Source organism: Stegostoma tigrinum, chromosome 37 (genome assembly GCF_030684315.1).
Source record: "Stegostoma tigrinum isolate sSteTig4 chromosome 37, sSteTig4.hap1, whole genome shotgun sequence".
NCBI lineage: Eukaryota > Metazoa > Chordata > Chondrichthyes > Orectolobiformes > Stegostomatidae > Stegostoma > Stegostoma tigrinum.
Genome location: NC_081390.1, coordinates 11257027 through 11283884, shown reverse-complemented (window position 1 = coordinate 11283884; position 26858 = coordinate 11257027). Strand labels below are relative to the sequence as shown.

Below are 26858 nucleotides of genomic sequence, written 5' to 3'. Positions count from 1 at the left end.
ACAGCCCCCTTCTTCAAAAAACAGCTGCTGTATAGGATCCAGTGAAGAATTTGCCTGTGAAAATGGGGGTGGGGATTAAATAAAGCAGGCGCCATGCGTTAAGAGAGCTGTTTCACAATTGAAATAACTGCAGTAACTCACGGTTAGTGCTGTGATACTGTGTTTACTCTAAATCAGGGAAAGTTTTAAATAACAAGGCTGCGATGGCCAGCGGTTTAAATGTATTGAACGAGACTGTTTATTGAGTTGGTGGGTGATGAATAGGGCTTTGCATGAGAGGGCAACCATCATCTCTTGCCTGGGTCCTGGGCTCTCACCAAACACAAGTCACTATTGTCAGTACTGCATTGGGCTTATAGGTGAAAGGTTGTCGGCTTGGATCTTACCAGGGCCTGCTCTGAATTCGATCCTTTGGAGAATATTGAAATGAACAGTGCTAATGTGGGTGGAAAGCAGGATGTCCAACACAAACATTGTTTGTAAGACAACAGAAAGTGTCTGATATCATTTCAGGATTAAAAGAGGCCTATAAATGGGGATGAACACTTCTACAAAACAGATCAACCTGCTAGGACTCCATTACTTCCTTTATCTTTCAATTGTATCTCAACAAACATAATGTCCTAATTTAACACATTTCTCTAACTCAATGGGCAATTGTCCCAATATTTCCTTCTGTAGCTCACTTATTTTATGCTCATTCCTCTGAAACGTTGTGGGACATTTTGATATGCTATATAAATGCATTTTGTTGTTCTTATAAGTGTGAACAGTAGTATTTTATTGTCATTGAGGTGAAATAGAACTCAGCTAAATACAAGTGACACACCTGCAAGACACGCAATATGCATTTGGGAAGAAATATGCTTTCAGATCATGTTAGAGTTAATACTTTCCTAATAGGCACAGCATAATTCAATTTACCCTGTGAGCAGTTGGATGGTTTGCTAAAAGTCTTTGTGCAAGAATATGAGCAAAATCTAGGGCATTTTATTCCGGATATTTTTAAAATTCTGCAATATAATGCCAACTTTCATATCTACAAAATATTTCAGATAGATTCATCACCAATAGTGAATTTTGACCTGGACCCACTTTGATTATATGGGCTAAGGGCCCAGTCAATTTGTACACAGAACAATCTGATAATCAACGTGCGAATCCAATGATTTTTTGGAATGTACACATTGGCCAGGACACTCAGAGAACTCACAGCTCTCCTTCAAACAGTATCATCCATCTGACCAGATGGAAAGGGTTCATTTAACATGTCATCAAAGAAACTCACCTCTGACAGCACAACACCATTTGTGGTGAAAACAAAAAATGCTGGAGATCACAGCGGGTCAGGGAGAATCCATGGAGAGAAAGCAAGCTAACGTTTTGAGTCTAGATACTTCTTCATCAGAGCTCTGATGATGAGCCATCTAGACTCAAAACGTTAGCTTGCTTTCTCTCCATGGATTCTCCCTGACCCGCTGTGATCTCCAGCATTTTTTGTTTTCTGTACAGTTTCCAGCATCTGCAATAATTTGCTCCCTTTGTGGACCAGACTGACATCTCAGTTTAGATTAGATGGAAATAGGGATTGAACCTGTCAAGTTCTCTTAACATTTTAAACACTTCAATCGTGTCATTTTAGAAAAACCTATATTCAGAGGAACATAGATCAAGCAGTTCTCACAATTTAACTTCCAAACAATGTGCATTTATATAGCACCTAAAACGTGGGCAAACATCCTGAGGTGAATGACATGAACATATTCAGACAAAAACAGACAGTGATTTAGATAAATCACATTTCAAGGCAATCTCCACTGTCTCTGGGGAACATTTCCATTTCACCAGCCCCCTGGTTCCTGTTGACAGTGATTTATGTTTGATGGGGTTGCATAATTTGATTTGTTTTGCTGAGTCTCCTGTGCCTAACCAGAGGGAGGATGTTAAGTATCTGGGTTGAGTTTGTTAACCTATTTGATCGCCTGGACCCCAGGACTGGGAAGTGGTCCAGCTTAATCAGTTGGGGTAACCTCCTCTGCCGGTCGAAGGAAAATATTTAAAAAAGAAAGACTTATCAAAACAATGATGCAAATAAAATTTTGATTAATAACTGAAATGAGCAGTTATACTGATATAATGGAAGCAATCAGTTAATCTTCATTAGACCAGACAGTTATAGCTTGTGATATATACACTATTGTCAGCCTGCATCGTTATGCTGCATGCAGATCTTCGGTTATTTACTCACCAGTTGAATGGATTAAAAGGGAATTTATGAATGAACTTTTCTTTTTAAATGTTTGCAAAACTGAAGAAAAACTTATGGCTGCTGCAGGGGGGAGTTTATCCCATTTGTCCGGGCTGTTTTTTCTGACTGTAGAATCTGATCTCTTCCTTCATGCACTGAAGGCTGAGAGATAACAACTCCAATAGCAGCAGTGCTGTGATATTTGTCCTTTATAGTAATTTTGCTATCAGTTCTGCAGTACACACCAGTGCTGAGTCCTGAATAGGCCTGATAGAGTGGAATACCTGAATTCCTCATTGTCTGGGGACATAACAAGTGGATTTATAGAGCTTATCCAGAGCTGAAGATGCAGATTAGGTGCGAACTATTGCTCTTCTTCACTCAAAGACTGATGCTCGAATGCACAGATGTTCAAGGTTCTTTTGTGGATGAGTGCAGTTAAAAAGGGGATCAAGCTAGCAGATTATCACAGGACATTGTCCAGTCTTACATTTCTTCAGCCTTTTTTGACTGGAGCTGAATCTATTCCAGTTATTGGGAAAGAAGTGCAAATGTAATCACCTTGCCAGTTTTTGATAAACTACCATCCTGGGTATTCCCTCTTCATCCAATTAGAAGTTAGGATGGGGGTGGATTCTTTCCAACTGCAGAGCTACATTTAGCTGGAAATAATTTGAATTTGGGATCTCTGAATCTGCGGTGACTGTGCTGTGCAAACCTCTCCAAACCACCCAACATGAATGTGAAAAGTTCCATGTTAATTGCTCTTCTGGTTGGAGTAACCTGCATCAACTGGTCATGGGGTAAGTGACTATAACTTAGTTAATTGTTGACATGTACATTACAGTAAGAAACTAACTTTCAGCTTTTCATAACACATTACTGCTCAGCATTATCTGGAGAGTGGATCAAAAAAAATGTGCTTTGTAAAAAGAAGCAGTTAATGAGAAACAAATGGATGACTTTGAAATGACACCAAAACAAAAAAAACCGAGAAATGAAGCTACTTGTTGTAAAATTCTTTTCTGCATTTCTTGCATTTTCTAGTGGGGGTGCGCAGGTTTACTTCAGCTTGCAAGTATCAAGAATGAAGGCATTTTCCAAATAACTGACAACTCTACTATGGGTCTGACATTTCTTTTTAGCCTTTCTTGAAGTTAATAACCTGAAGAAAAGCGGGTACAGCTCCATTTCACATCCACATGCAGATGATGCTTGATACTTGTTTAAACTTTAATGCTCTTGAATTTACTGCAATCTCTGAATGACATTAAATTATCATCAAGCAAAGATGATTTAGTTCTAATTATATTTTGGACTTTTAAATAGAACTGTTCCCTTTTTTAAGCTATGCTTTAATGATTATCTCCTGTTGGAATTTCATCATCTCTGACTGGGATTATCTGTCCATTTGTGGTGCTACAGTGCTTTTTTTAAATAATGAAACAATTTATGATTGTTGAAGTGAAGACCCTCTTCCAGCTGAATCATCTTCAGCACAATTTGTTGCAAAAGTATATTTTAATTACATTTCTCTGCCATTATGATAATGCCATGGACACAGGGATTGTCTGACAATTGCCAGTAATGAGAGAGATTAATTTGGGTGGCAATAAAGCATGTCTTTTGCATGCTGCCTCCACACTGCCACTTTTTAGGGTAATCTGTTTTTTAGATCATTATCCTTAGAAGTGCCAGAGAGGTTGCACTTATTTAAGATGTTTCTCTGTCTTTAAAAGGAAAAGATCTGCTTATCTTCATTTGAAACTGACATGAAGATTTCGACATGCTGAGAAACAATTCAACACTTTTCAAAAATTTTTAGACATGATTTGTTAATCCTCTTTTTGGAATGTCATGCAATTTTAAAGTATGCAAGACGGGGCAAGTTTGGAGTCATAATAAAAAGAAACAATTCACATTGTGCAAGATCTTTTGTACAAAAATGGGTAAGAATTTTATCATCAGAGGAATCCAGGGAATGCCTAGGGAGATGTAGATTAGCTAATGACTGTTTAATCATGCATTCAGTAACAAATGAAAAAGAACAAACAAAATTTCCACGTGGTAATTGCATCCAATTAATGATAGATGGACAATTTCATGAGTCCGCCCAAGTTGTTGAGCCCAAGTTTACAATTTGTATTGATAACAAGCAAAGCACAGGCTCATAAAATGCCCCCTAAGAGGTGAGCAAAATCCCACAAACAGCTACATCAGCTTAAAGGTTATACATGTAGCAAATAAACTGAGGTGAAAGAGGTTAAAGTCATATCACATCAAGTTTCTTTTTAATGTGTCAATTCATTATGTGCAACTTAATGTCCTCATAAATTTTGGAGGCAGCTTCTAAAATTGATTCTGGCAAGCCCCCTTGCAGCTACTGAAAGGTTATCCCCCTCGTGTGAAATGTATCATTGTCACATGACACGGTAGTCATTCTTGTCGATTGCAGTTTTGAGACAGTTTCAAGTCTCTGACTAAACAGAGCAATGGATGTGAGTGACCACTTGGATTTTCAAAATTGTGCCCAAATGTGCCAGATATCTTGCGATATCTGAGTCTGTCTCCCTGCCTGCTCTGTGCGCTGTGAACATTGACAGTTGTATTGTTTACTACTCTCCTCACCTGTCTCCTTATGGAGAAATGTGAACCCAAGACTCTCCCTCTCCCTCCTCTGTCCCTCCCTCTCTCTCTGTCTATGACTGTAACTGTTCTTCCCTCCACCTCAGAAATCCATAGTATCGAATAGACTGACTCCTCGTGAGCATATCCAAGTACTGAGGCAGTTAACTCAATGTTCAGTGGTTTGAACTTGATGTGTGTTACAAGAAAATGGAATTTATTGGGAAGACACTCCTAGTTCTGTCTCGAGTGCAAGGCAGCCCTAGCGGTCGGCGAATATTTAGAAAACTGTCCCATTTGGAGTTGGCATCTGTAAACCTGCTGGATTTTCCTGCTCATAAACTGGTGGAATTAAGTAGATTAAATTTACATGCATGGACTCCAAACTGTGAGATTTTCCCATATTCACAGACATCAGGTGATTGAGAATGCCTGGGCACAGAACCAGGAAAATACCTCTTAGTTTTCCACTGGGGTTGCTATTTATTCCAATGTTGAATCTGCAGCATTGTCAAAACTGAGGACAGTGCTGTTCAAACTTTTATGCACCTCACATAATGTCGCTTTACTGTAGTTTAAGGTATAATACCAGGCAACCTCTGTTAGAAGTCTAGGATGAATTTTAAAAATGAATTAACTACCCATAATAGTTACCAATGTCTTATGCAATTCTTCCTCAGAGAGGTCTTCATGTCTACAAGGCCTCTTGCAATGAACAACATATTTGCAAAAGTTATTTTTCACAGAATTGCAAAAAACCCAACATGCATCTCCAAGAAGAGAAAGAAAACAAAACCCAGGAATTCCATGCAATGAAGACCAAAATTCTATTTCCTCAGTCACTCCAAATGTGTTGGAAGTCAAGAAATATTTCCGATAGGAGCAAAATGACTGCAGATGCTGGAATCTGTACTGAAAACAAAATATGCTGGAAATCACAGCAGGTCAGGCAGTATCCACAGGGAAGAGAGATCAAGCTAATGTTTTGAGTCTAGATGACTCTGATGTATTTCTGATATGTGTCACACCTCAGAATTCTCCTTCTGTGGTAAGCAAGATAATACTTTCCCACTTCTTCTGATCATTCTTCTATGCGTTTAGTCCTGAAGGTAAAGATCTACCTGTTGTGCAGCACTCCATTACCTCATCAAAGTGCTTTTTTTTGTAGAAAACTGCACAATGCAGGTCAACAAGCTATGTCATCATGGGCTAAAATCAGATCTGAGAGAAGCTTGCAGTCTAGAGACACATTCCCAACAATGATCAATGGATCATCCTCAAGGTCAATCACTTTTCCTCCTTTCACATTTCACTTACACTTACAACCAATGGTACCATTGGCTTAGAATCATAATAAATGGTTAATTTATCATCTGCTTGTTACTACATCAGCAAAGCTTTTTTTAAAGAGGGAATATGAATAATGAGGCATTCTAACACCATGGTATTTTGGTCATAACATGGGAAAGACTATACTTCCAAACTGTATGATACAGTGCACTTCGTTTGTCTCACTCCTCTTCATGCAACACACTTTGTTTAACTAACATCATCAACTTCTGAAATGGAGAGATTGAAAAAAAGGTTGCAGGAAAGGGTTTTAAATTCTTTTTGTACATTGTTAGAACGTGACAGAAATTCTCTTAAATTTTAGATAAGTTGATGCTGACGTGAATGTGACAAATACAACAAGCTACTAATCTGTGTTCCTTCTTTTGTCTTGTATTATCAATGGTCATAACAATTTAAGAAGGTTTGTAGCCAACCTGTTATATAATGAAACAGATAATGAGACTCTCTGGATGTGCAGTAGTTTGATACACTTTGCAAGCCCCGAGCATCACCTACTGACCTGAAGTCCACATATAACATCAATATCTTTCACTAGAGCTTGCTTTGAATTGCTGTCAAAACGAGGCACAGTGTGGATATTCTGCACACCTGTCTTCAGAGCACTAACACTTCCACAAATCAAATATCTGCATCTGTTTTACATCGTTCCAACAGGCAAAGTCCAATTTAACTGAAAACATTTAAGTAGCATTTTTACTAGAAGAAAGATTGTGTCGAATAGATTGACAGTCCCTCACATTGGCTCAGTTAGCGTGACTGAGCGCTCAGGGTCTCGGGTTCAATCTGTGCTGAGCAATTTGACCTTCACCATCAGGGTGGCTGATGGTAAAGTCTGAATATCTGTCCTTGATCACAATTTGGAAAAAAAAACACACATGTGAGAAAGATCAAATGATGACAAGATGGGATTGACCTGTAATTCTCTGGGATCACGCTGAAGCAGGCTGACACTCCTTATTGATTTCCAACACCAGGAATCCTTATTGTTAGTGTCAATTATGCCAACTGTATAATAATTGAACCTCCCATACTGCTTTATTAGAAACATTTATGCTAACGTGTGGGATGTTATAAAATCTTACTGGAAGAATATTGGGAATTCAAAAATTTTCTCTGGGCCCATGATACTTCGTTTATTCTGTCTTATATAATATTCAAGCTTAAAAATGTGTGACAAATCATTCTTTGGAGCATCATGAATCTGGTTTGCAACCCAGATGTCCTGCAAGCTTGCCAAGGCTGTGTGTGGCTTAAGCAGAACAAAAGGAGATTCACAATTTTATGATATTTATTGCAAATATTTGTCATATAAGCAATGCAAATGCTCAATATTAATTCTTTGCAGTCTAACCAGAGACTAATGTACAATCAGTGACTAGCAGAAGACTCAGGAATACTATACTAGTTCATGGATGTGTAAAAGTAGAACATTCTTTGCTGGAATTATGACATGCCAATGATGATGAACCAGTGAAGGACTTATGCATAAAGGGTTAATAGTTACTACATTGTACTTTTGTGCATTTATGTGTTTTTCATGTTCCATTAAAATTAAATGTTTACTGCTTAAATTTGGGCCTCTGAAAAGGGATGGTGATAAATTAGGGTTTGATTTTAGTCTCTGGGCTCTTTTCCAGGGGAGCATACAAAGGCTGCCAGAAAATTTACAAACCAAACTCCTAACACAATCACGAAGGACTGACCTGCAACCCAATCCCTAGAGTAATTTAAACTTGGTTCACAACTGATAAAGAGCAGTGATTTAAAACATTATGGCATATCATGAAAAATTCAGCCACAATTACTTTCAACAAACTATGAAATTCCAATTGTTGGGATTAACTTTATCTTCCAGTAATTGTAGCATCCCTTCACCATCCATTTGTGCCTCACAAATGAAGGTATCAAAGTAACATTGTTCTCTTTTCTTACATAAGCCATTCTTAACAAATGTCCAGCTCCTGTTGGAGATATTGATGGATTTCCAAAGTTCTTTTGAAGTTGAGCTGGCAAAAAGCAAAACGAGCATGTTGATTAGCAGTGTGCAAATGATCCTCCAGCTGCCATGTCTCTCTTTTCCAGGGTCAAGGTTAGGACCTAAGATGAGATTAATTCAGAGGCTCCGCTCTTTAAATAAGATCTCACCTGCTGGGCACCTGGTCAGTAAAGAATGGGAACTGCACAGCAACATGGAGCAAGCAGAATGAATCACCTAGTGACTGAGCTGGTTACTGATGTCCATCTATAACATACTCCAAACTCCCAAACGAGAATAGCCTTGACGGGCAGGCGTAGGAGCAGATGATGCAGGAAAATACCAAGTTCCCCTGCAAATCACTCAACACTTTGACTTGGAATCGTGTCATTGCTTCAATACTTCAACTGGTTCAAAAACGTGGAACTGCCCAACAGTACGATGGCTGTACCAACTCCACATTTAATGCAAAAGTTCAAGAATGTGGCTCACTAACCTTTTTGTCTAAGGCAATGAGGGGAAGGTGGTAGCATGTCATTGGACTGGTAATCCAGTATCCTGGTTTAATGTTGTAGGAGAATGGGTCTGAATTGCTTAGAACATAGAACATAGAACAGTACAGCACAGAACAGGCCCTTCAGCCCACAATGTTGTGCCGACCATTGATCCTCATGTGTGCACCCTCAAATTTCTGTGACCATATGCATGTCCAGCAGCCTCTTAAATGACCCCAATGACCTTGCTTCCACAACTGCTGCTGGCAACGCATTCCATGCTCTCACAACTCTCTGTGTAAAGAACCCGCCTCTGACATCCCCTCTATACTTTCCACCAACTGGCTTAAAACTATGACCCCTCGTGCTAGCCATTTCTGCCCTGGGAAACAGTCTCTGGCTATCAACTCTATCTATGCCTCTCATTATCTTGTATAACTCAATTAGGTACCCTCTCCTCCTCCTTTTCTCCAATGAAAAGAGACCAAGCTCAGTCAACGTCTCTTCATAAGATAAGCCCTCCAGTCCAGGCAGCATCCTGGTAAATCTCCTCTGAACCCTCTCCAAAGCATCCACATCTTTCCTATAATACGGCGACCAGAACTGGACGCAGTATTCCAAGTGCGGTCTCACCAAAGCTTTATAGAGCTGCAACAAGATCTCATGACTCTTAAACTCAATCCACCTGTTAATGAAAGCCAAAACACCATATGCTTTCTTAACAACCCTGTCCACTTGGGTGGCCATTTTAAGGGATCTATGTATCTGCACACCAAGATCCCTCTGTTCCTCCACACTGCCAAGAATCCTATCCTTAATCCTGTACTCAGCTTTCAAATTCGACCTTCCAAAATGCATCACCTCGCATTTATCCAGGTTGAACTCCATCTGCCACCTCTCAGCCCATCTCTGCATCCTGTCAATGTCCCGCTGCGGCCTACAACAGCCCTCTATACTGTCAACGACACCTCCGACCTTTGTGTCGTCTGCAAACTTGCTGACCCGTCCTTCAATCCCCTCATCCAAGTCATTAATAAAAATTACAAACAGATAGTGTAATTTGAATTAGATAAACAATTGGAATAAAGATCCAGCCTAATGGTGACTGTGTGGACACTATCACTTGTTGTAAAACCCATCTGGTTCACTAATGCCTTTTAGGGAGGGAAGTTTGTTGTCTTTACCTGCTCTGGACTATATATAATTCCAGACCCAAAGCAATGTGGATGATTCTTAACTGTCCTCTGGGCAATTAGAGAAGTAACACATCTGGCCTAGCCAGTCAATGCTAATAAATCATTTTTAAAGATCTGAAAGCAAATGCTTTGATACCCTACGACAAATCCGTCTGACCTTCATTGCTTAATTACCATTATTAAAAGTTGAACTAACTGTTCATCTGATTTTCTGATTGTGGGATCTTGCTGTGCATGAATTGACTGCAGGAGGTCTTGTGGTGCACTTGGTAGTGTCTCTGCCTCTGAACCAGAGGTTTCGTTCCAGAACTTGATGGTCACAAAGAGTGTGACAGCAACATGGTCAAACAGACTGGTTAACAATCTGCAAAATCTGTCCAACAAACTTGTGGAAAGGCAGGGACATGTCCTGGTCAGCAAAATGCATGTGAGAACTTCATGTGATAACCCATGTAAAAAATCAGGTTGCACCATATGGGAAGACAACTTTTTGTTTTAAAGGATTGCCACAATTTTCTGTACAGCAACAGTTGCTGCACTAGCAACAGTAATTCATAGGTGGCATAACGCTTGGAAACCCCTTGAGGATGTGAAAAGTGCAAAATAAGAAGAAATTCCACGTTCCGAATTCACAAAAAAGGAATGTCTGTATCCAGTTTGGAGGAAGGGTAGTGCTAGGTTAAAGCAAAACTCTGCAATTTGTATATATTCCTCTTAAAGTGATGATAGTAAAATGAAAGGTACGCGGGTTAGTTTGATCTTAGAGTAGGATAATGGGTTACTACAACATCGTGGGCTGAAGGGCCTGTACTGTGCTGTTCTATGTTCTTAAAAGCTGTACTGTATGTTGGATGGTCAACAAGATAATATTTCGAAAAAGCCTCACCTCTACACAGAAAGGAAGCTCTTTCTAATTTTAAAAAAAATATACAGCTTCCTTTATAACTAACGTAGTAATTATTGAAATGATTCATTACTTTGTTTTTCTTTCATTATTATAAACAGTGCAAAATGTTATTATATTTTTCTAACAGAATTATTACTTATTTCTTTAAAAGTCCTATAAATTCATTCAATAAAATTTCCAGTTTGTAAACTATTCGTTGAAATCATTGATTTAGCTTAACGTTGACAAAGGTAGTGCAAATACCATTCATCACAGTATTTAATCGCCTTATTAATTGTAATAAGCTTTTTAAGTTAACCTTGAGTTTGTTGTATATTTTGGATATCAGGAGAGATTTAGCTTGTGTGTGATAGAATCAGTCACAATCAAGAAAGTGTTTTTGATATAATGCACAAGCCTGGCAATGAACAAAATGCTTTGGACCTGAACTGTGTGTAACGGTTTATAAGGGGAAGATTTCACTCTACATTAGAGACAAAAAAAGCTGCAAATGCTGGAGTGCAAGGTAGACAAACAGGAGGCTGGAGAAACACAGCAGGCCAAGCAGCATCTGGAGGAAAGGAGCAGTCAATGTTTCGGGTATTACCCTTCTGCAGGACTGGATGTGGGGGTAGGGGGAGGTGCAGAATAAGGGTGGGGAGGAGGCAGGTAGCGAAATGGTGGTGATAGGTGGACACTGGTAGGAGGTACAACGTGGTTGGTTGAAGGAAGGGAGGGTCAGTAGATAGAATGGAAGGGAGGAGGTGGGGCTGGAAAGGGAGACAGAGGATGGGTGGGAAGGTTATTTGAAATGAGAGACCTCAATGTTGAGTTCGTAGGGCTGTAGGGTGCCCTGGCGGAAGGTAAGGTGTTGTTCCTGAACTTCGTTCCCTACCCCTGTATCCATTCCTGAAGAAGGGTCATACCCGAAACGTTGACTGATCCTTTCATCCCAATGCTGCCAGGCTTGCTGTGTTCTTCCAGCCTCCTGTTTTTCACTCTATATTAGTTGTACCAGAATTGTAAATGTGATGTTTTAGAATAGTATTTGTGTCCATTCTTTCACTGTCATTGTCTTCTCTCTCACTCTTGTTTCCTGACTCCCCAGAAAAGCCATCATCAATAATTAACAGATGCAAATGCAGAGGTGGCACCACTCGACTGAGCCCAAACAGCATTCAAAAGCTGATGATCCTGCCAATTCCAAACTGCCCCCTGCAAATCATGTGAGTTCTACTGATCTAACATTTCACATTTACATCCTTCTTGATTGCAGCTATCTTTAAGTAAAATTTGTTCTCAATGTTCAACTTTGCCTTGACTCTTTCTGCTCCTTGCTGGTTTGATGGTGTCCCTTGATAGTGAGCTGACTGGAGGTAACATTTTCTGCTCTTGTTAGACATCTGGGTTTGAGGAGAAGGCAGTGTATTGGTGCTAGCACTGGACTAGCTCTAGGGACATCCCAGCAACTAATGGCATTTGAACTCAGTGAAATACATCTGGTCATAAAATCATAGAGACATACAGCACAGAAACTGACCCCTTGGTCCATTATGTCTATGTCGAGCCAGATATCCTGAATTAGTCTAGTGCCATTTGCCATCACTTTGTCCTTATCCCTCTAAACTCTTCCTATTCATATATCCATCCAAGTGCCTTTTAAATGTTTTAATTTTACCAGCCTCCACAACCTCCTCTGGCAACTCATTCCATACATGCACCAGCGTCCACGTGAAAATGTTGCCCCTCAGGTCCTTTTTAAATCTTTCCCCTCTCACCTTAACCCTATGTTCTCTAGTTATGGTCTCCCCTACCCTGTGGAAAAGACTTTCGCTATTCGCCCTTTCCATAGAACATAGAACATAGAACAGTACAGCACAGAACAGGCCCTTCAGCCCACAATGTTGTGCCGACCATTGATCCTCATGTATGCACCCTCAAATTTCTGTGACCATATACATGTCCAGCAGTCTCTTAAATGACCCCAATGACCTTGCTTCCACAACTGCTGCTGGCAACGCATTCCATGCTCTCACAACTCTCTGCGTAAAGAACCTGCCTCTGACATCCCCTCTATACTTTCCACCAACCAGCTTAAAACTATGACCCCTCGTGCTAGCCATTTCTGCCCTGGGAAATAGTCTCTGGCTATCAACTCTATCTATGCCTCTCATTATCTTGTATACCTCAATCAGGTCCCCTCTCCTCCTCCTTTTCTCCAATGAAAAGAGACCGAGCTCAGTCAACCTCTCTTCATAAGATAAGCCCTCCAGTCCAGGCAGCATCCTGGTAAACCTCCTCTGAACCCTCTCCAAAGCATCCACATCTTTCCTATAATAGGGCGCCCAGAACTGGACGCAGTATTCCAAGTGCGGTCTAACCAAAGTTTTATAGAGCTGCAACAATATCTCACGACTCTTAAACTCAATCCCTCATGATTTTATAAACCTCTATTAGATCACTCCTCAGCCTCCGATGGTCCGGCAAAAACAGCCCCAGCCTCTTCGACCTCTCCCTGTAGCTCAAACCCTCCCACCCTGGCAACATCCTTGTAAATCTTCTCTGAACCCTTTCAAGTTTAACATTGAGGGCTCTTTGTGCTGAAGTGGTCGTATTTATACCTCTGGGTCAAGAGACCTGACTTCAAGTCCCAGAGACATGTTGTGACAAATTTGAACAGTTTGATTGAAAATGTCTAAATCTGAAATTGAAATTCAATCTCTGTAATGTGACCATAAAATTATTGTCAACTGTTCTAAAACCCCATCTGATTCACTAATGTCTTTTAGGGAGAGAAATGTGCCATTCAAACCTGATCTGGCCTAAATGTGACTCCAAGCCCACAGCAATGTAGTTGATTGATTTTAATTGCCCTCTGAAATGGCCTAACAAGCTCTGCTTAAATTAGTTAATTTATGGGCAATAAATACTGGCTTGATCAGAGCTCCTCATGCACCATTAAATAATCAAAGGTCTATATTTCAAATGATGTGCTGCTGGCTAATGGCCAACTTGAAGATGCCTGGTTGTCCTACTCAGGAGTAGTGAGGGCAGGTTTCCACTGCCATGTTCAAAACAGATTTGGATAAATGCATTATTAGGAAAGGTTTAGGTAGAAATGGAACAAATGCAGGCAAGTGAGACTGGTTTAGTTTGGGAGCATGGTTGGCATGGACTAGTGGACCTGTTTGTTCTGTGCTGTATGACTCTATGACTCTATGTGACTTGAGCTGGGTCATGGGGAAGATCTGAATTGTTTGGAGATATTGAGGTAAATGTATCACTGGTTTGTTCTGAACCAGTCTTTCTCACTTCAAGCCACTGTGGGCTTAATGTCCCCAAGCTAAAGAAAGAAGAGCAATTAGCCAGGGTTCCCAACTCTGAGTCTTAGCCAGAACCTACTGCTTCTGAGAATGTACATATGTCGATGCCAGGCAGTTATGATACCCCTCTCATGAACTTAGCTTATTGACCATTACTGACCTTACAGGTAAATTATAGTCTGAAAGACCTATTGGAGCAAATCCATCATAAGCTAACAGGGTAGGGAAGACACTGTGGGTGGTGGAGGGTAGAAAGGGGGGAGGAGAAACAGATTAATTTGGCAGTGATGTACTCATTCAGCATACAAATGTTCTGAGATCAGTAGGAGATAGCAAGAACTGCAGATGCTGCAGTCAGAGATGACACAGTGCGGAGCTGGAGGAGCACAGCCGGCCAGGCAGCATTGGGGGTGCAAGAAAGTTGATGTTTCAGGACGGGACCATTCTTCAGAACTAGGGAGGGGAAAGGGAGCTGGGAAATAAACAGAGTAGTGGGATTGTTGGGGCAGATAGGTGGGAGAGAAAATGAGCAGGTTGTGTCAGATCAAGGAGGCGAGAGGGAGAATGGGGTGATGATAGGTGGATGCAGGTAGGAGGTGGTAGGAATTGGTTGATAGGGAGGGTGGGGAAGATATGTTGGGAGGAAGATGGACAGGTTGTGTCAGGTCAAGGAGGTGGGGACAAGAGGGAGGGTTGGACATGGGACACAGCCAGGGATAGGCCGATTTTAAAACTGGTTACTTCTATGTTCAGGCCATCGGGCTGTAGGCTCCCAGGGCGGAATATAAGTTGTTACCCCTCCAGTTTGGGTGTGGCATCATTGTGGCACTGGAGGAGATCCAGGGTGGGCATGCCACCCAGCGAGTGGGAGGGGGATTTAAAATGGTTGGTGACCGGAAGGTGTTGTCGATTATTGCATACAGAACGCAGATGCTTCATGAAACAGTCTCCAAGTCTATGCTTGGTCTCGCCAATGTAGAGGAGGCTACATCAGGAGCAACAGATACAGTAGACCAGGTTGGAGGATGTACAGGTGAATCCCTGTCAGATACGGAACGTTTGCTTTGGACATTATATAGAGGTGAGGGTGAGGTGTTGCATCTCCTGTGATAGCAGGGAAAGGTTCCGGGTCTGGTGGGGTTGGTTGGGAGTGTGGTGCAGACGATGGAGTTGTGGAGAGAGCGGCCCCTACGAAAGGCAGATAGGGGTGGGGAGGGAAATATCTGTTTGGTTGTGGGGTCAGATTGTAGGTGGTGGAAGTGGCAGAGAATGATGTGCTGGGTGCCAAGGTTGGCGAGGTGATATTTGAGGACACGGGGGCTCTGTTTTTGTTGGGGGGGGGGGGCAGAAGTTTGAGGGCAGAAGTGCGGGAAATGCAAGAGATGCAGTTGAGGGCATTTTTGATCATGGTGGGGTTTGGGGGGGAGGTTACAGTCCTTGAAATAGGAGGACACCTGGGATGAGTGGGAGTGGAACGCTCCATCTTGGGAACAGATGCAGTGGAGTTGGAGGAATTGGGAGTAGGGGATCGCATTCTTGCAGGAGGATGAGTGAGGGAAGTTATAGTCTTGGTTGCTGTGGGAGTTGATGGTCTTGAAATAGATGTCGGTGCTGAAACGGTTACCGTGGATGGAGACAGAGTGGTCCAGGAAGGGGAGAAAGGTCTCGGAGATGGTCCAGGTGAATTTGAGGTTGGAGTGAAAGATGCTAGTAGAGTTGATGAACTGTTCAAGCTCTTCATCGGAGCATGAGGCAGCACTGATAAAGTCATCAATGTAATGAAGGAAGAGGTGAGGGTTGGTGCCAGTGTAACACAGAATAGAGGCTGTTCCACATATCCTACAAAGAGGCAGGCATAGCTTGGACCCATACAGCTACCCATGGCCACCCCCTTAGATTGTACAGTGAGAGGAGTTGAAGGAGATGGTGTTCAGGGTAAGGATGAATTTGGCTAAGTGAATGAGTGTGTTGGTGGAGGGGGCCTGGTTGGGCCTGCGGGGGATGAAGAAACAGAGGGCTTTTGGGCCATCTGCATGGGGGATGCAAGTGTACAGGGATTGGATGTCCATAGTGAAGGTGAGGTTTTGGAGTCTTCTTGACCTGACACAACCTGTCCATCATCTCTCCCACCTATCTACTCCATCCTTCCCACTGACCAATCCCCACAGCCCCCTACCCGAATCTACCTGTCACCATGCCACCTACCTTTCTCAGCTCCACCCCTCCTCTCTCTGTATATTTCTGAGCTCCCTTTCCCGTCTCTGGTTCTGAAGAAGCGTCCCAACCTGAAATATTAACTTTCCTGCTACTCTGATGCTGCCTGACCTGCTGTGTTCCTCCAGCTCGACACTGTTGTTTCAGAGACAAGTAATTTTTGTATGTACTCTGCCCTTTATTTTTGCTGCCCTTTGTTGAAACATTTTAAAAGTGTTAAGTTGGCCTGAATCCACAAAGCTCTCGAGGAATATGCTCTGTTTTGGCTCTGGCAGCAATCTGAACTTTCCTTTTTCAACTGAGCTAATATTCAGCTGAGCTCTTTATTTGGTAGAACAGTGATACTGCTGGGTGCTGGCCACATGAGGCACATGGGTATGAAGCAAAGAACTACAAATGGGCTGGAAACCTGCCAGCACCATGATAGTTCATATAGAAAACAAGAGAGAGTGTCGATCATTAAAGAAAGCTTTTAACCCTGGGATGCTTTTAGTGCAAGTGGTTAGTAACTTTGTGACAAAATCACCTTCAGGCTAGGTTTCCATTCCTGTGACTGATGGGTCATTAGAGTGAATGCCATTGCTGCCATGAAGTACAATGAGAGAGAAACCCACAAATCTTAAGCTTTGCTTCCTGGAACCTAACAACTACTTACCTCAGTGTCCACTGACCTACATTACCCTCTTGTAAGGAAAATGTTTGATTTCATAGAGTCTTAGAGCCATACTGCATGGAAATTGACCCTTCGGTCCAACCTATCCATGCTGACCATGTTCCCTAAAAAAACAAGTCCCACCTGCCTGCACTAGGCCCATATCCCTCCAAACCTCTCTTATTCATGAGCTTATCAAAATGAATTTTAAATGTTGTAGCTGTACCCACATCCACCACTTCCTCTGACAGTTCATTAGACACTTGACCCACTCTCTGTGTAAAAACACACTCTTTTTAATTCTTTCTCCTTTCGCCTTAAAAGTATACTCCCTCATTTTGAACTCCCCTACCCTAGGGAAAAGGCCCTTCCTATTCACCTCATGTACATCCCTCATGATTTTATAAATGTCTATGTGGTCACCCCTTAACCTCCTACACTCCAGTGAAGAAGTCCCGTATCCAGTCTATTTTTCTAACTCAAACCCTCTTTTCCCAGCAACATCCTGGTAAATCTTTTCTAAACCCTCTCCAGTCTAATAGTGTCCTTCCTATAACAGGACGACCAGAACTGGGCACAGTACTCCAGAAGAGACCTCACCAACGTCCTGTACAGCCTCAAGACCTGTTTTCAATCCCTTCTGCATCCACCTCATCGGTCCCTACCAATGTTCCCTCCTCCAGCCCTGCAAATCTTCTGATAGCTCTGCAAGATTGGCCACAGTTTTATGAGCTTCATAATTCATATTAGTTCCTTCATACGCATACATCCCAGATTTCCTTCTTGAATCTTGAATTTGTCTTGACTTGTCTCCTTCGCTTTAAGGTGCTTCTTAACCCTACTTCTTTGTCACTTGGTCGTTCGTTTGATTGTCTTGTTTGCCCCCTAATTATCAAATTATGCCTGTTAACTGTGAGACACCTGAGTTTTTTTTAATCGTATGAAAGTCCAATAAAAATGCATATAGTTGTGTAAAGAATCATTAGATGAAAGCGGGAAGAATAAGGGGTGTACGTAATCTCACATTATGAAATGCCCAGAAGGTGACATTGCCTGAGAGACGTTGATGGGAGAATGAAGCTGCCAGTGATATGGAGTGTGTGAGGCAGAGAAGCCCACAGGGGAGAGAAAATCCAATAGTTATGCATCACATCAAGAAGCATTGCATTAAAATACAACAGTCCTCAGTTCATTGGAATCTACAATTGCTAATGAATCATATCTGAAAGAGAAAGTAAACTCCATAATTTACAGTCAAATGTTATCGCGTACTCTGCATTTCCCAGCTTTAGTGGCTTGGAAAAGATGCAAAGCACATGGAACAGAGACAGCCAGATCTTTGAAAGACAGCTCAGTCCTTTCAGAGGCGTAAGGAAAACAAGTGATGACAGTGTAATAGATTGCTGGTATTTTTGGGGGTATTCGGATCCTGACATGTGGAAATCTGGCACTGTGTTTAAATCTTCCACTGAGCTGCTCAACAATCCACAAGGAGAGAGGCCAGCATTCTCTTGGCTTTAAACACTTTCAGGCAACGGAGCGATTTGTGGGGTCCCAACCCCCACTTCTGGCAACTATAATCCTGTGGGAGGCGCTGATCAGCAGGCTAACTCCACTTTGACTGTCCAATTAGTGATGGAGAGCGGCAGGCTGATGGGTACCCAGGTTAGAATTAGGGCCAGTTAAAGGGATCTAAGGGAGGGACAGGCAGCTACACAACTGAGGAAGCTATCTGCACAGGCACATGAGAGCAAGAGTGGAGGTTTTCATAAAATGATTGACTGGTTTGTCGATGTAAAGAGTCTGAACTGGCAGGGACATTAATCTGAAGGGGAAGCACCTCCAGGAGAGAGGATCTATTGGCTGACGTATTGTACTGAATGCTTCAGCTCCCTTGTTCATACAGATCATAGACACCCTGCAGGCCATTTGGCCCATCAAGCCCACACCAACCCTCTGAAAAGTAAGACGCAGCCCCCTACCCTATCCCTGTAACTTTGCATTTGCCATGGCTCATTTACTTGGCCTGAACATCCCTGGACACTATGGTCAATTTAGCACGGCCAATTCACCCAACCTGGACATGTCCAGACTGTGGGGGACGCCAGAGCACCCGGAGGAAACGCACACAGACGCAGGGAGTGCAAACTCCACATAGACGGTCACCCAAGGCTGGAATCAAATCCAGGTCCTGCTGCTGCGTGGGGCAACAGTGCTAACCGTTGAGGCACTGAGCCACCATGCTGCCTCCACACGTATATCCAGTGCTTGTACCAGCTTTTTAAGGTACAAAGCAAAGCTTCAAACAATGCAGGAACATGAGAGTTTTCAATCTTATAGGTGCCATGGCAGGTCCTGGGAGACCTGGCACAAACTCCTGAGAGGTGGTACCAACGATTGCAGGTGACACACCCGTTAGATGTAATGGATTCCCTTTCCTGCAGGTAAAATCAGCTGTGTTAGGATAGGCTGGTCTCAACGCGATGAGTTGATGCAGTCTATAACACCCTGAACCCAAAACTGAAATTGCTGGAGAAATTCAGCAGACCTGGCAGCATGTGTGGCGAAGAAAGCAGAGTTGACATTTGGAGGCTAGTGGCTCTTCATCAGAACTGCTAGCAGCTCGGAAAAACGGATAATAGTGCTGACAACGAGGCTGGGGAAAAGGGGAGGTGAGCTGTTGTCTGGAACAGGGTGTTCGAAAGACCTTGCAGACTCCCTAAGCAGTGTACACAATACAGTCAGTTCTGCTATAACGCATTTTCTGGCAAAGCGATTTGGCTGTAATGCGACTGATGCACACGGGAAAGCTATTTTGAAAACACAAAGTTGTGTTGGCTACAATGTGATTCCATCAGCATGCGGAGAAGTATGCATCGACATCACATGACCATTTTGTGGGCTTTGTCTTGACCACGCGTGATGTTAGTGCTGAGAGAGTTTCTGTGCTGGCTTCACATGATCATTTCACAGACTTTGTCATGAAGTGCTTTCTGTGAGAGGTACGGTACTGTGATTTTCGGCATCTTTTTGCAAATTCAGCCGTGTTACCCACAAAAATGCTAGGACACAGTGACCAAGAATGTTAGCAAGAAGCGTCTTGGTGATAAAATTGCAGGTGATGAACGTGGATGTGAGAATGTTGAAGAGCTGCCTGAGTCCCACTGTGAAGAGCTCCCTACAGCTGATCTACAACAACTTGTCCCTGAGGAGTAAGTGGAAGCTGGAGATGAAGGAGATGAAGCTCAGGATGCAGTACCATGAAAGCTTCCCACTTCTGTTTAATCTTCTATCCTGAGGGGGAATTGAGAAATATTTGCAGCTCTTAGAGGACAACGATTACAATGCAGAACGCAGCAGGGTAGCAGTGTGTGGAATAAGAACTTATTTGGCACCCAATGAACAGCTTCTTCATGAAAGAAGAAAAAAGGCAAAGCAGCGAAAACTGGATATGTTTTTTAAGCCAACTCACAAGAAACAGTCAGAAGACAATGAACACAGCCACCGACTTCTGGATTAACGATTTTTAGTCCTAACCCTGCAGGTGATGATGATGATGATGATGATGAAGACCCTAAACCCCTGCATTAACAACAGAGGAACTTCAAAACCACCTCCCCCATCAAGTCATCTTGACATTTTTTTCAAGGCAAGGTGTTAAATTTACTTTTATTTCATTATTAGATGTGAATTATACATTTATTTAAACTGCCCTACCCTTTGTGTTTGGATTTTGAGTGATTTTTTTGGTGGTCTGCCCCAACCCCACTTTTTCCATAGGCTTGGTTATTTTTATAGCTCGATTTTCTATAACGTGATGGTGCGCAGGAATGCAGCTATCACATTGTAGCAGAACCGACTGTATTAATTTACCCAGATAACTTCGCATGTACCAGGAAAGGACTAAAAATCACGAGTCTTCAGTCAGTGAAACAGGTTGCAACTTTATTTGAAGACAACAAAGGTTAAGAGTTAAACTTTACACTTTTAACAACTCTACTGCTGACTATCTGATTCCTTAGAAACTTAAAATACTTCCCAGACACTTGTAACTTTAATGGTGTGATGAATTGTTCAGTCTGTTCCTCTCTTCATGAAATGACTCTTTCTCTCTCTCTTTCTTCTCTCGTCAGAGGGTGAGCTCCTCCAGTCACTGCTGCATTGCCAACATGCCTCTAGATAGACTGGAGAATGGGCAACACTCTGAGTCCTGCCAGGCAGTGATGAAGGGTCTAGGCCCGAAACGTCAGCTTTTGTGCTCCTGAGATGCTGCTTGGCCTGCTGTGTTCATCCAGCCTCACATTTTATTATCTTAGTGTTCTTTATACTCTTCTGTTACCTTCTGGAACTTTCCAAGGACTTGAACAATTGGAGGTATTGAATTAATTTGTTTTATCACCTTGAAATGCTGCTAATGGGTTTCAATAACGTGGTTAACAGTGACCCCTTCGATGTGTCTGCTCTTGGGACCTGGACATCTGGTTTTATCCCACAATATACACCTGGTCTTTTGTCTTACTGAGGCATGTCTGCCCCATGCTTCTAGTGTTTTCTTGTTTGTCAGGAAGGTTTGAATTGACCTTTCACACTCCGGGTGCCTCTCTGGTTTCAATTGTCTCGGGTTGAACTTGCCCCCAAGCAGAATTGACTGCTGTGGCTTGTCTTGGCTCAGGCATTCCCAGAATACATTGCTTTTGGCCAATTCTGATGTCCTTTTATTTCAGTTTCAGAGATGAAAGGGGCAGATGGGCTGTAGTGATCGTAATGAAGTCAGCCAGGTGGCCTCATAGAATATGAGCTCTTTGATTGGACCTGTTGATCTGGTCCAATCAGAGAGCCCTGGCTGACAGTTAGGAACAGAAGTGTCAAACGTCCTGTTCACTCTGAGAGCTGGCTCCGAGGGAGCTGGACCAAAGTCAAAGACTCTCCGTGTGTCAACATAGGGTGACTTTGTGACAGGGTACAGCCGCTGTGGAGTTATTTCACAGGCAAGGAGACTATTGACAGTAAGCCAGGACAGAAGAGAATCTGAATAAATGATAATGAGAATGAAGAGTAGCAGAGAATCTGTAGCCTGTACTGAGAGCAATTGATATCATTTGATGATAGATGTAGGAGTACGTGAGAACAGGTTAGCTGTACTGAAAGCAACCCATGCTATGACCCAGTGTAGGTAAGATAAAGAACATGATCAAGCTCTTGAATGTGATGTTGAGTCCTAGGAGCTTCAGGATTCCTAAGGAAAGAGAAAATACAGTTTTTCAAGCCTGTGCTGAGCTTCGCTGGAACATTGCAAGAGGCATGAGACAGAAAGGTGGCCAGGGAACACGGTGGTGTGTTGAAGTGACAGGCAACTAGAAGCCTGGAATCATTTTTGTGTACAGATTGTAGGTGTTCTACAAAGCAGTCACCAATTTGCATGTCGTCTCCTCACGGTAGAGGAGACCACATTGTGAGCAGCACAAGCCTGAACCTGGGGAAGCCGAAACTATATTGGCAAAGTCTACAGCCTAGTTTGCAGCATGGACCTCGTCATGGGGAAAACAAATGAATTGGTGCAATCTGTCACAAATGACCTGGTGTAGCAGCCTTGACACATTTGTGGGTGGACAATTAAGAGATGCTTGGAAACAGCTCTTTACATAAAAATTTAATGCAGCCATTGACTTGATGGGATAGGAAGGTCACCAACGCCCTCACGTTGTGTATCTAAATAGATTCAAAGTGAGTGAATGTTAAGAGAGCTAGCAAGGTGATGTGGCCTGGTTAAATTCCTGAGATGGGTGCTTGGCCCAGAGTTAAAAGTATCTTGGCTGCAGCATTACATTGAAATCCAGTGCGTTCCAAAGTGAATCATTGAAGTGCAAATCTATATTGTAATTGAGTCGAAGATGTGCCATGATGGTATGGGGAGGGTGGTACTAGTCTGATGCCAACCTTTCTGGTCTGCAGGCGGTTGCTGCCAATGGAGCCTGCCTTGAGATGTCGGGAAAGCTGTACCAGAAGGGAATCCGAAGGATCATTGTAGCGAGCTGGAGGCACTAGGCGTCTGCTCTGACTTTCATGTTAGAAATTGTTGCTGTCTATTTTCTATCTCGTTGGTGTGAGAATGGCAAACTGTGTTTTAGTGAGGTGATTTAGTGAATCATGGCATGCTAATACATTCAGATAGGTGCAAATAGGCCTCTCAGTGCTCACGAGAAATTCTCATCTCATATTACGAGTGACAAATTACATTGAGCATATTAATGAATGAACACCGTAATGACTTGTGTGCATCATGCGTGAATCTTTAGGGCAAAGTAATTCATCTGTACTTTATAATATCGTTGGTAGCTCTATCATTTATAAGAATTTTGTTTTGCTGCTTAGCACTTGCATCGTACCAATGTTAGCTTCTGAAGTGGATATCAGGATTCTAAAGAACATTCCACAGTCTGAAGCAAATATCCAATGACGCGCATTCAGGGTCCTTCAATGAGACCCAAACAAAATAAAAACATACTTTAAATATCAACATTCAAATGCAAGTTAATGATAAATCTTGCGATTAAATTTTGCTTTTGTGGTTAGGTTTACAGATTAGGCAACGGAGATATAAACTAAAGTCTCAGATCATTGCCTTGATAACCCCAAGGCATAGACATGCAAATTAGGCATTTCATAACACAGACTTGCTATGGATCAGATAGTTGCCAAATAACCAATCCTTCACTGTCAACGTTTCAACATAGTTGGGCCCTGAATAAATAATAGGTCCCTTGTGGAAAATTTTCCCAAATTACTGATAAAACATGTCATATATTTCTTTTGGAGTGTCAATGGTCTTTGTTTCGATGAAGAGATGGAAAGGGGAGGAAGATGGATGGAAAGCAGTAATGAGCTTTCTGTCTGTTTTGTGGCACCCATCTTAAAATGTATTCAAAAGGAAGGGCCACATCCCAGGACTTTGGCCCAAAATTTGGTATTGGTTATCTCTTGGCATGTCTACTTAGTTCAATGTGATGCAAAAATATTTAATTACCATTTGGGAGTTGGATTTTAAGGAAAGGTTAGTAGGCATGTGGTTTATCTTCTGTGAAGGTAATATTTTAAAGAGATCAGAAAGTCATTGGAAACAGTGAATTAAAGTTGTTGGATTGAATCCTGGGAGGGTCTAAATTACATGTTGTGAGAAATCTGTGAGAATTGTATGAGAAGCCAAGTGAAGTCTAACATGACATTGGAGGCAGCGAGTTATGTTTTCAACAGATTTCAAGGTATCAAGGTGAGATTCACAGTAGTGAATATGAAATGCCTATTTAATGAGGATTATCACTCATTGACACTCTCATTAACACCAAAGATTGCTATTCTATCATGAGCTAATTGAAATTTAATACTGTGAAAGCCCAACATGACAATCAGGGTGGGAACCTGGTAACTCCAGCTCGCCACTTACGCTGACTCACTGCCCTGCAGCTTTATGTCTACATCCTCAGGAAGTCTCATGTTCCTGCTGTGCTTGAGGGCCTGGATGTCTTACAGGGACAAGGTCTACCCTCTGCAACCATGGCTGATGAATCCGTTATGCAACCCTCTGGCTGAGGCCAAACATCAGCACCATTGTGGATCACATGTTAGGCCTCCTGAAGATGAGGTTCTGCTGCCTGGGCAGCTCTGATTGCCCTTGTAATACACTCCAAACTAACATATCACATGATCTTTGCTGTGCTCTTCACAACTGGAGCGAGTAATGAGGAGATGTGATGGATGCTGAGGGAATGTGAGAGTGGGAAGAGCCTTCCAAAGAGGAGGAAGAGCAGAAGAAACATCATCTTTCACATAACCGAATGCAACTGCATCAGGTGCTACAAGCCAGACAGGACTGAAGTGACAGCTGATTCTAGTAAGTGGGACCTGGATCCAGTGAACAATCATTGGCATTCAGCAGTTCATTTGCATTCTGGGAGAGGAATGCAGCATCTTTTTGTTTGAAATCTGTTTGCTTTCATTTTCTGGAAGTTAAAGTCAATGTTACACATTCTTTGAAGGTTTTCCTGTTTGTGACAGTCCCACAGTGAACAATGATCTGATGCTGGGTTCTAGTGGATACTGTGGCAAGACTGACAGTGTTACAGAGGGTTTGTACAGTGGGAAGAGGTTGAGGTGGGTGGCTTGGCCCTTAACTGCCATTTGGGTTGGGAATGTGCAGTTGCAAGTGCGAGGAATTGCCAGCTGAGAGAAACACTGGTTTATGGCTTTTGTGCCACTATATTGATGCAGAATGCTAATGCTTGGCTTGGTAAACACCAGTGTTCTAAGATTGTGCTGCTGCCAGGGATGATGGTCTATTCCGTCTTATCCCAACAATGGTGAATACTTCCAGCTTCAACAAGTGGGAGAATTAGCTTTGCATTAGATGAGTGGAAAGTCATGGGAGTAGAATAGATGATCAGGCTCATTTTGGATAATAGCATGCGAAAACTCACTAAGCCCAGGAAGAAAAACTCTTTATGAAACACAGAAATGTGACACTGAGCCAAGATCTCATAAAATTCTGCCTACCATTTCCCTGAAGGCTGATGCCTTAATTTTAGCATACAGCAAGACACCAATGATCTTAACTGAGACTTTACGATGTTGAGCTTTTATGACATGCAGAGCAAACAGACCAGGGACCATCATTTGAGTGTAATTCAGTTGAGGGAAAAAAAAATCAAGTTTTCATTTCAGAAGTATGGTTTCACCTGAACAGAAGATTAAGCTGATTTGCAAAATCTTTGAGCTGTGAAGGCTCATCTAGAGGTTTTCCCACTATCAAAATTCTAAAGAGTTTTAGGCCATCAGGACTGCAATGGAAACCAATCCCTCAGAGCTAGAATGAAGTTTCTAGGCCATCAAAGTTGTAAAGCGTCAATTAAGTAAGAAATTAAACTTAATATAAGACTGACTCTTCACTGAGATTGAGTATCTGTGAAGGATATCACAGGTTTCACTCCGTGATCCGAATTGCCAATATTACCACGAGCTGAGATCTTCACTGTGTTCTCGAACCCTTCAGCTTTTTTTGCACAATTGCTGGAAGAAATAGCTTCTAACATTATAAAGGAAGCATTGGAGCATTGAATAGTAGAGGCAATCTTCTTTTAACCAATGAGAATTATAGATTGTGGAAGAAAGAACTAAGAAGGAGGTTGATTCAGAGTGGCTGAGTTCAATGTCAAAATTGGAATAGGAAATGAATGAGCAAAAATGGATTAAGAAAGAAACAAATATGACATAAAGAAAAATTAATAAATATTTAAGTTTGAAGGAATTGGTTTTTAAAAAATCCAACAATTTACTTCTTGGCAGTGAGGGACTCCATACTTATAATGTTGAATTTTCTGGGTTGGTGAGGTTAATTGGCAGTCAATGTTACCATATTATTAAAAGGGCATTTAAATTCTCATGTATTGGATTTACATTGTTACAAGCTTAATGCAGTTAGTATGTAAATACAGCCATTTCATGCAAATGTTAATTGCAAAATGGCATGCTGCTGAAATTAATGTTGCAATTTAATTAATTAATTCAGCAAATTGAGGTTAACTACCACTGTATGATGAGCTACAATTATGTCAGCAATGCACAGTTAATTTGCAATCCACTATCTCTCCCACCTGGCAAATTGCTGGTTGATTTGTGCTGCACAAAGTGCATGTCATACAAACATTTTTGATATTTTACAGGTATCATTCAGGCATTTTTGCAGCAAATTCTGTGTGTTTCATTTTAAATGAATTACTTTTTGAGGTGTGACATTTCTCATTTAGCTTAATCCACTATTATGCTAACTCCGTACTATTTCTCAAATGGGTTTATTTTAAATACAGCGGAGAATTTTGTCAGTATCAAGTCAAAATAAAAA

At 41.9% G+C, this 26858-nt stretch overlaps 1 protein-coding gene across 1 annotated transcript in view; it reads left to right on the top strand.

Annotated features, from left to right (window-relative positions):
* Positions 1-2828: 2828 nt before the first annotated feature.
* Positions 2829-26858, top strand: part of LOC125467528 (stromal cell-derived factor 1-like) — a 34769-nt gene continuing 10739 nt past the window's right edge. Inside the window, exons 1-2 of the mRNA XM_048563523.2 lie at positions 2829-3051; positions 11886-12003. Of these exons, the coding sequence (XP_048419480.1) occupies positions 2985-3051; positions 11886-12003 (185 nt within the window). The 5' untranslated portion in view covers positions 2829-2984. The remainder of the gene's footprint in view (positions 3052-11885; positions 12004-26858) is intronic.